General features: G+C 38.5%; 1 protein-coding gene across 1 annotated transcript in view; it reads right to left on the bottom strand.

Moving 5' to 3' along the window:
* Window positions 1-10513, bottom strand: part of LOC108491682 (ran-binding protein 17) — a 126241-nt gene that overhangs the window by 94525 nt on the left and 21203 nt on the right. Inside the window, exon 4 of the mRNA XM_017802642.2 lies at window positions 7689-7777. Coding sequence (XP_017658131.1) covers window positions 7689-7777 — 89 coding nt within the window. The remainder of the gene's footprint in view (window positions 1-7688; window positions 7778-10513) is intronic.

Below are 10513 nucleotides of genomic sequence, written 5' to 3'. Positions count from 1 at the left end.
GAACTTGTAATGCTAATTACTCTTGCCTTTACTTCTCCTTCACATCTCCTATTCACGATTCAAGGATTTTCTTTTCCCCCTAGAGATAAGAGCTATGCAATTTGGGAGTCTTTTAGATAGACCCACTGAAGGGGTACTCCAATTGCCTCACCCTGCGTCCCTGTTCAGCATGGAAGAAGCCAGAGTGGTCTACATCCCTATTCCCTAGTTGGCAATTTGGGTAACCCCTTCAGAGGATGGCATGATAAGAATAGGAGGTAGGAATTGGCTAGGCAGTTAGGTTAAAAAAAAAACCCGAAGAAAAGTAGCCAGTTTCTTGGCTAAACGTCAAAATGTCCTTGGGCCTGTTAGCAACATACTCTGTTCAAAAGGCCAAAAATGTCAAAAGTATTTGGGAGTTTTTATCTAATCCTTTAAAGATTTTAGGGTTACTTCTTCAGAGGGGGGAATGTTAGAGCACCCAGAGGCCCCATAAAAATAAATAAATGAAAGAAGAAGAAAAAAACTAACAAAGTTGATTGCTAACTTTATTTTGGACTGTCAGTTTACTATTTTGCTCTTTCTAAGGACTGGGAAAGCTGCTAAACTGTGTTAGGTCCAGGGGTCTGGAGACAAGCCTTTTATGCTCTGGGAGCTCATACTACATCAGAGTGGCAGGCACATGAGGGTTGCTGAGTTCTAAAGAGCTTACTGAGCACAAACTCTGAGCTCATTAGCAGGGAAGCACCAGAAAGGCTCATCAGGAAACAGAAATGAATCTCAGAACCTAAGACTAGCAGAGTCCCACACAGTCCACTTTGCAAATTCTTCTAAAGACAGAGCACCATGATATTTTCAGAGCACACTGCATTCACACTGGAATAAGACCAGGGGATATGAGGGGATGCTCCCTTTTCTGTGTGGAATGAGAGTAGTGACAATTCTAATATGCTTCTGACAGAGGTGACTGCCACAGAGAAAATGAGTGATTATTGGAAAGTGGAGCAGAGGTCTACTAAGCAGAGAGGTTAAAAGGGCTTCAGAGTGAGAGTGCCAGGCTCAGATTACAGGGTGAGAATCAAAACCCAAGTTTAATTTCCCAGTGTCCTTGTGAGGACTACCTATATATGAGTAGGAGGAAGAGAATGGGAACCCTTAGGTAGATGAAGCATGGAGCCAGTTTCTTTCACTGAGATTTTCTCAACGAATTCCAAAGGTCCACATTAGATAAATGAAATCAAAGGCACTGATGATAACCTTTTCTTATAGGGTGCCAAACATGAAAAAAGTGGCAAGTGTCCGATTTCCTGCCATCCATTCATATCCATCCAGCAATTATTAGTAGTTTCCATGTGGAGGACCACAAGCAAGCAGTAATGATGAACCGTCTTACCCCCTCTTTTTTCCCTTCTGGGATTTAACAGTAGAAAAAGCATCATATGTAATAATATTAAAAAATGAATTTAAAAAGGGGCTTGCAAGATGGGTCAGTGGGTAAAAGGTGTTTGCTGCCAATCCCGACAACCTGAGTTTGAGCTCCAGGACCCACATGATAGAGGGAGAGAATCTACTCCCACCAACTGTCTTCTAACCTTCACATGAATGTTGTTGTATAAGCACATGTACATACAAAGAGACTGCATGTAGGAGCTCGAGAGATGGCTCAGTGGTTAAGAACATTGGCTGTTCTTGCAGAAGACCTGGGTTTGAATCCCAGCACCCATATGGCAGCTAACAACTGTCTGTAACTCCAGTTCCAAGGGATCCAACAGCCTCTTCTGTCCTCTGTGGGCATTTCATGACATGGGTGCACTTACCTACATGCAGGCAACACACGCATACACATAAAAATGAAAGAAAAAAAAAAGAAAATGCATGTAATAAAACATCATAATATATTAGAAGGCAGTATGTTTTCATTAAAACTATTAGGAAATAAGGGTTTGAGGATATGGTTGTAGAGAAAAGCTACGGTTGTAGAGAAAAGAGTTCAGAGGTTACTTTAAAGGCACTTCATGAATATGCAAACACCCACACTTTCATTCATGAAGGCAAATGTGCTCTCCTGTCTGGCATCCATCTTTCCCTCTCCTATCTGGCATCCATCTTTCAAGCTTAGTACAACTTTTATTTTTTAGTACAACTTGTGATGCTCCTGGGAAACCTCCCCCATTTTGTCCAAAAACACCAGTCTCCTCACATGTTCATATGTGTTAGGGTTCGGACCTACACCCACTCCCTCCCCAATGCAGTAGGGCCCCTGAGAATGTAGGAACTGAACTAATGAGCATCCTGATCTTGGAAAACAAGATACACAGACTCCACCTTTTGACCAGAGACCCAATTACTACAAGGAGCTGCTTCAGCACAGCATGCTTCCTCTTTGATGATCTTAAAGGATAAATAGACTCTTTACACCTTTGACCCAGATCCTGGCTGATGGAAGAGGAATGAAGGGGACAGTTTGATAGAGGCTACTCTCTCCTGATAAGCCCTGGGCTCTCTGTCTCTCTCCCTGCCCAACTTTTCTAAAATATATTTTCCCACCTTCCACTTCCCCCAAAGCCCCCTATAAAAGACCCCCAGCCAACAACTTGGGGAGGGACAGCTTCTCCCCGAAGGGAACTGTCCCGTGTACTTTTCCTCTACTAATAAACTCTATCCCGGTTTTTACCTATCAATATGGTCCTTTATATTATCTTGGCTAGGCTATGCATTTAGTTGTTTATTGTTGTTTTGGGCATGTTACTTGGTTTTAAGCTTCTGAAGAGGAATAATTTATTCTTATACTTGTTGTGCACAAAACGTACATTTAAAAAAATGCTTGCTGAACCATGACTTTCAGGCTTAGTTTCTTTCCTATTTAAAATTATTTCACATATATTGCCAATTACTTTCTTCTTGAGAAATACTTCTGATTACATTAGTCAATCAAAACCATCAAAATCTATTCTATAGGCTTCATGCTGCTTTAGTATAAGGATCTACATTTTATGGTGTCATACTAAAGGGTTTCAGACAATCTGTTTTTAAGTATAAAGTAAGCGGTATCGGTAATGAAACATCTTTATCACTCTCCTCTTTTTTGTTTTAAAGAATATTTTTATTACTCCCAAGAGAGGCAATTTTTATCACTTTTTTTCTAGAAGTAACTTGAAGTAGGCTACATAATACACACACACACACACACACACACACACACACACACACACAATGAAGTTTAAGGGTGGAAAAGTAGGGATAAGAAATCAAAGACCAAAGCCAGGCACAGTGGCACACATCCTCAATCCCAGCACTTGGGAGGCACAGCCTGGCAGATCTCTGTGAGTCTGAGGCCAGCCCAGTCTACTCAGAGAGCTCAGGCCAGCTGGGGCCACAGGGAGACCCTGTCTCAAAAAGAACAAAAAAAAAAAAAAAAAAGAAAGGAATCAAAGACCAAAGGATTTGCCAACATGGGGTCAACTTTGGTGGAATAATGAAGGTTTCCATTAGCTCTGTTCTTTTTTTTTTTAAAATCCTAACTAGAACATAGGGTGGGGATTTATTTACAGAAGAGTGGGTGCCCTCCTATTTATGGCTGCACTGGAAAGTTCATACTCAAATATAGATGTTGTGACTTCCTGACTGCTGCACAAAATGGCAAGAGAAGTGCCTCATGGCATCCTTGGCTTATAAATCATTAGCCCTTAGCACCCCACCTCCCCACCACGTGCAGCTAAGGTTGACTGATTGGGTGGGAGGGGTAACTGACTCCCCCCTCGACTCCTTGATGAGTGCAAGTGTGTGTGTGTGTGTGTGTGTGTGTGTGTGTGTGTTACCATAGCTTGCCAGCACAGTGGTCAGAGGATACTTCCATTCTCTTACATTCTTTTATTACTTCCCTCTTAGACTGATAAGCAACTGAAAACTTGACTCTTCCTAGCTCCACACAGTCCAGTCCTACTCACTGAGCAAGATTCAGGCAGTATTTCCACCTTTACAGACTCATTCCTTATCAACCAGATAATGTAATCACTTTCTTGTTTGTGTTTCTGTTATTGCATTTGCATATTTCTATATGCTACTGTAAGTCATTTATGTAGATGAGTCTTTTGACCTAAAAGTTTATTTAGGAGTAAGATTTGTGTTTCAGTAACCTATACCCTTCAAGAAAGGGAAGCACACTGGACTAAGGAAGCCTACTTTGTTGAATAATTGAGCAAGTTTGACTCCTTTGCCTGGAATATTTATTTTGTGCCAGATGTTGTACTAGGATCTTTATATCATCACATAATCCCAACAGTTCTTACAACCAAACTATGAAATGGGTATTACTGGCCCTGTTTTATAGAAGTAAAATTGTGATTTTGAGATTCAAAATAACTCACCCAAGACTCACAGGTTGTTAAGTGGTAAAACCAGAACTGGAATCTAGCAAAAGTTTCCTGCTCTTTTTATAGCTCATTGTCATGCTTTGTCTGTGGATAGCATGTTTATATACATTAACAAATAGCACTGAACAGACTCTGTGATCACAACATGGTGATTAAGAGTAGGAGGACGCCAGACATGGCGCACACCTTTAATTCCAGCCCTCAGGAGGCAGAGGCAGGTGTATCTCAGTGGTCAGCGTGATCTACATAGTGAGTTACAGGCCAGCCGGTGCTACAGGAAGACTGTCTTAAAAAACAAAAACAACAAAAAAGTGTGAGGAAGTATAACATTCATTTTGCTTTAGTTTTCAGCCTCCCTCTGGACTTTTGATATCTTAGTTTAGAGATGGTGTTGAAATGCGCGCAAGGAGAGGAGCTTTCTACTGCTGCGGTCTCACTTCGGGGACAATGATTCTTGCTGAACTCTGTAGTCATGCAAAAATTTATCAAGATGGCTGCTCTGTAGTTTCAGGCAATTTAGTTTTGGAAGGACAGAATGATGAGCAATGTAGTTTATGGAGCAGTTAATGCAGTCAGTGTTTATAGAAATGTTTTTGAATTAAATAGCTAACCACTAAAATAGCATTTTATCAAGCAATCACCACAAATAAAATGCGTTTTGACTTTAAGATGACATGTGCTCTTACACGAATGTTTCTTCTGCAAGCTAAGGATTGTATAACAAATTAAAGAACACACATTTATGTGGATAAAAGGCAAATAAACTTTCCCCAGCAGTAATATGGGAATCATCACTGACGGTTTGACATATCAATATTTCAGGAAGAATAAATGACTTTCATATCTGTGTTTTTTTTTTAATCATATACTTATTCATTTTTGCATTACTTGAATACTTTGGAAAGAATCTGTACTTTATCACCTGAAACTGTTAAAAGTATTTCAAAATATTTTAATAAAGCTTTTTGAATGATCAAATAATGTAACTTTTAAACAAATTTTACTATTATTATAAATATTTGCTCTTCATCCCTTGCCCAAAGGAAAACTATAAATCTTGTCTCAACTGAATGAACACCATTTATCATATTCATTTTGTTGTCAATACAATTATGAAAAGCCTTTGGCCTTTTCCCAAGGAAGCTGATTTGCTACTGAAACTCAATTATTATAAGCAAGGCCAGTACCAAGCCACTGCATTCGGCAATCTAGCTCAGGTTCCTACGTAACTGACACTTCACCCTTTGGCCCACTCCCAATAATTTCAATATCTATGGCCAAACGGAGGAGACAATGGTTTCTACTTCAAAACAAAACACCAAGTCCCAAGATTTTTCCATTTACTACTTTCTGCCATCTGCTGGACAAAAGTATTATTTCACCTCCCCACCAAAATGGAAAACAGATTTTATTTTTTGACACTCAGGGCAAAGTTTCTGACCTTGACTCTTGGTTAAAACTGAAGAAGAAAACATGAAATATTAATTGTTGGACATCCTACATTTATAATTTTGTTTCAAAAGAAGCATCAATTTTAAGTGCCAAAAGTAGGTTTTTATGATTTTCTAAGTAAATGAAAGTTTTGACTTTGAGAGTGGTTGTTTAGAGAAATAAAAAGGTCATATGTAATTCAGTTTATCCTTCATACAGGAATTTAAGACTTGCTATGTTTAAATTTATGGCCTCTGTACACAAGCATTATCCACTTATATAAAGCGTATCAGTGATTCTTCAGGGTCACGGAAAAATCTTATTGGACTGATTTCTAAGCACCTAAATCGGATGAAGTAGGTTTCCACAGCAACTAAAAACCATGTCAGTGTTTAAAAGTTTTCATAATATGTAGAGTTCTCCATAAAACATGCTTAGATCATCTGTTATCTTTTGGACCACAACTGTGGCATAGTAACTGAAGGCTGCTTTTAAAAGTTACTTTTGCAGGGGCTGGAGAGATGGCTCGGCGGTTAAGAACACTGGTTGTTCTTGGAGGAGACCTGGGTTCGAATCTCAGCACCCACATGGCAGCTAACAACTGTTTGTAACTCCAGTCCCAGGGGATCTGACAGCCTCTTCTGATCTCCGTGGGCATTGCACAACATGGGTGCACTTTCTTACATGCAGGCAATACAGGCATATACACAAAATAAAAATATTAAATAAAAATTTAAAAAAGTTACTTCTGCAATATATAAAGGAAGTTTGGATAAGAAAGGTTTAAATAAAATGAGTGAGAATTAATCTATCTTAGAAGTAAATGCCACTGTGCATGGTGGCAAATGCCTGTAATCCCAGTACTTGGGTGGCTGGGTCAGGAGGATCAAGGGATTAAGGCCATCCTTGGTTATAGCAAGTCTGAGGACAATCTGGGCTACATGAGACTCTGTCTCAAAAAAGGCACAAAGCAAAAAATACAAATTAGCTTTAAAGTTAAATTTTCTTGTGCTCTGGTTTAATGTATAAATGGCATGAAACTATCACTCACATTTCAATGACTAATACAAATGGTCATTTCTCATTAGGATCAAAGATGATTCATATAGTACTATTAAAATGTTAATAAATGTTTGTGGCCACTGCACATGTGTCAGACAGCAGACAGAATGCATTACCTATTTTAATGGTCACAGTAAGCCAGGATCCTGGATTGTCTCCTTTTTTTTGATGATTAAATCAAGCTTCAGAAAGGCAGGATGACTTGCTGAGGTTTATACAGTAAATGAAGAGCTGGGACTTAAGTATCATCTCACATCAAAATCCATGCTCTTTTCATTCTTACGTGGCAAGACATTTCTGTAAAGGGACTTTTCTATCTACACTAAGGTTTAGTAATGGTAAACTCAAATTTTATACCAAATGACAAATTCTGACCTTTTATTTGCCCCTTTTTCATGCTCGTTAATTTATCATAATGATAAACTGTAGCATTACAAGTTAAGTCTCAAAGAGATAAGTAAGCTTCTCAGCCCTGATAATTGAAATGGAACAGATATTCAAATCTCATCAAAAATAGTAAATGGTATGAATCATTGATCTCAAGTAAAGATATTAGCTAGTTTATGCCTGCAACCTCATCATAAACAATCATTTGGGGGGAGTGATTTTTAAGCTGTCAATGTTTAATGGCACCAAAAACAGTGACCTCTCTGAGCCGGGTCTCCAAATGCTGTGCTCAGTTATCTGTACCGCTGCCACTGTGCTGTAATTTTTAGCTGATTACACATTAGTTCATTTAGCTTTGTTTCCTCTTCCCTACTGTGCCACACTATTAAACGAAAGAAAGGGGCCTGGCATCCCTCTGTGCACAGAGCTGGTATTGTCACAGTGTAATAAGGATACATCCAGTCAAACAGCATGGTGTAGCTGGTCTTTGTGTTCAGTGCAAAGGCAATCCCTCGAAGATCTCTTGCCAGGCCGATCAACATACGCTGTCAGTGGGAAAGAGACACAGTAATTGATTTTCACGTTAGCGCAGAGCAGATGGAGTAATAATCAGGCAATAATGACCACATATCTGATTTTGATTCATTAGTTAAAATGTCTCGCTCAGATCCTTTTCCACAGAAAACCATAGACTTTAAATAAACAGACCATCACAAATCTGATGACCAACTCCATATAAATGAAGCAAAATCATAATTTTAGCTGCCCAGAAACATTTAGACTCAACATGGTTTGCTTCTGAATACTTCCAAATTAGAAAAAAAGACCAGGATTAATAATTTACAGAAGAGATACAGAGACTAGACATTATTTAGTAACAGCAATTTCAATAAATCAGCTTGCATAAAATCAGCCCTGCTATACAATTTACTCTACCTTTGAAATGCTCTGGCATTTGAATTTGAACCCTTCCTTTACTTACCTTATAAAGGCAAGACAATCTATCAGTTTCAGTTTTCTTACCTATGAACAGGGGTATTAAATAATGTCCATTCCACAGACCCACTATGAGGAATAAATTTGTTTGCAAAACTGCCTAGCAAAAGTCTTGCACTTAATGTAAGTGATGCATAAATTGTTTTAGAAGGGAAAAGGGGTAAAAACTCCCTTGACACGAATCAAAAAGATCGGACTCATACTCTGGACTCTTAATTAAGCTGTCCTTAGGATGATGCTTCAGGAGAGAAAAGGAAAACCTATAAACAGACCCTAGAATGTCAGAACAAAGCACAAATAAACATGATTGCCCAACAAGGACATAGGATAGTTGAGGTATGCAACTATGACTTCTGAATATAGTTTTCAGTAGAAATATTCTGCCAGAAAATGCCCTCTAAACTATTTATCATATTTTTTGGGGGGGGAATAAATGAAAACTTCTTTACTAAGAAGCTTAAGTTATCAAGAAGGAAGTAAATTCCAACCATCTTAATTACTGACTGAATTTTAGGGGAGCCACAGTTTACTGTCACCGATCTAAAAAGTGACAGGCTCCTGAATTTTCAGTGAGGCTGTTTTGAGGTCTAGTAATCTAACCTTGTGTTCTGCTTTTTGGAAAGTTTAAAATAGCAAACAGTAGTTAGCAATCAAGACAGATAGCTCATCCTACCTAAAATGTGACTCAACATAATTGGATATTGTTTGTGAGACAGGGAGAAACTATTCTGTAAACTATTGCATAATGGTTTACAGAATGATGGGTACCTGAAGATCTGAGTCTGAAAACTCTGAATTTCGAGGTCTACTGTTTACAATGACTGACACGGTTACAGTATCTCCCATAATATTACCAGATCTTGTTTTTCTATAACCAACTGGCCTGCTTGCAGTTACCTCACGCTGCCTGTCATTTAGGAACAACTGGTTACCATGCAGTCTTATTTTCACCATCTGAAATGGTTCTTCTTTTTCTCAGCTTTCTACGTTTCTTAGAGCCTCCAGAACAAAGTCTGTCTTCTAAGAAGCATTCTTTGAATGACTGCTATTCTGGCTGTCGTCTATGCAAACCTATGAAATCTGCATTTGGTTTTGTCATTTATTAAAGTACTTTTTGTTCTGTCCTTACTATGTACAGGCTACTCTTCAAGTAATTTTAAGCTTCCACATACATATAAGACGTCCACCATTCAACTCTAGATTAGGGTACGAGAACCATGAATTTTACTTTCTTTATACCTAATACAAAGGGCTTTTCATAAATTATACAAAAGGTTAATTTTTATTTGATCATAATTTTTCTACCTTAAAGGGAAGTTAATACAAATGCTCCAATTAACAAAATCTATAGTCTTCTTAATACAGTAAAATGTGGCCATGAAATTACATCAATGTTTTACTTTGAGAAAATGTTACTTCAGAGTAGAGAAAGCATAACTGTTAGTTTTAAATAGTCACTTGAACACAAAAGTTAACATGAATAAGAAACAGATTTATCATTTTCAAACAATCGTATTCCTCTCAGAGCAGTAGAGAATACTGTAATTATCTAAACAAAAACAGAAACAATGATGAAAGAAAATTTTCTTAATACCCAGCTTTGGCATGAGACAGAGGAAGCCTTAACTAGGGGCTTAACTAGGCTACCAAATAATCTGAGAGCAAATGACGATCTGACTGAATTTTCAGGGACCCACAGTTTACCATCACTGATCTAAAAGTGACAGGCTCTTATATTTTAGGTGAGGCTGTTTTGAGGAGTGGGGTAGTTTTGGCTATCTAATGTGGATTCCTTTTAGGACAGTTCAAGGAGAAACTGCTGAGAGATTCAGTCCGCTGCATGGTGAACAGTTGTCTGTGTGCCAAGTGTGAGACGGATGGGCTGGGAAACAGCTGAAACGCAGCTCCTTCCACCCTGACCCCCCAAACAGGGTTTCTAATGGGAAGTCTGACAGACCCTTTACTGTAGTGGCACTACTGGGGCAGCTATAATATTATCCTCATAATTCTACTATATAATAACAACAAAGAAAAGGAAGGTGAAGGGTCATTGTGCTTTGTCTTTAGAATTAAGATGGCTGTCTTCATCCTTACAGCATACTCTTAATTCTGGAGACACATCTTAATAACCTCTAAATAGTTCCAACAAAAGAGCCGTGTCAGAGGAATGAGCAGGCCCCAAGGTGTTTCAACTGGAGTGTTTTCATCTGCCTTTATTGCTCTATCCCTCTCCAGAATTAAGGCAATAACCTGTGATAAATTATTCAGGAACTGCTACAGGGATC

The sequence above is a fragment of the Nannospalax galili genome, unplaced genomic scaffold (genome assembly GCF_000622305.1).
Source record: "Nannospalax galili isolate Female #2095 unplaced genomic scaffold, S.galili_v1.0 scaffold104, whole genome shotgun sequence".
In the NCBI taxonomy this organism is placed as follows: Eukaryota; Metazoa; Chordata; class Mammalia; order Rodentia; family Spalacidae; genus Nannospalax; species Nannospalax galili.
Note: the sequence above shows the minus strand (reverse complement) of the source record. Positions and strands in the feature narration are given on the sequence as shown.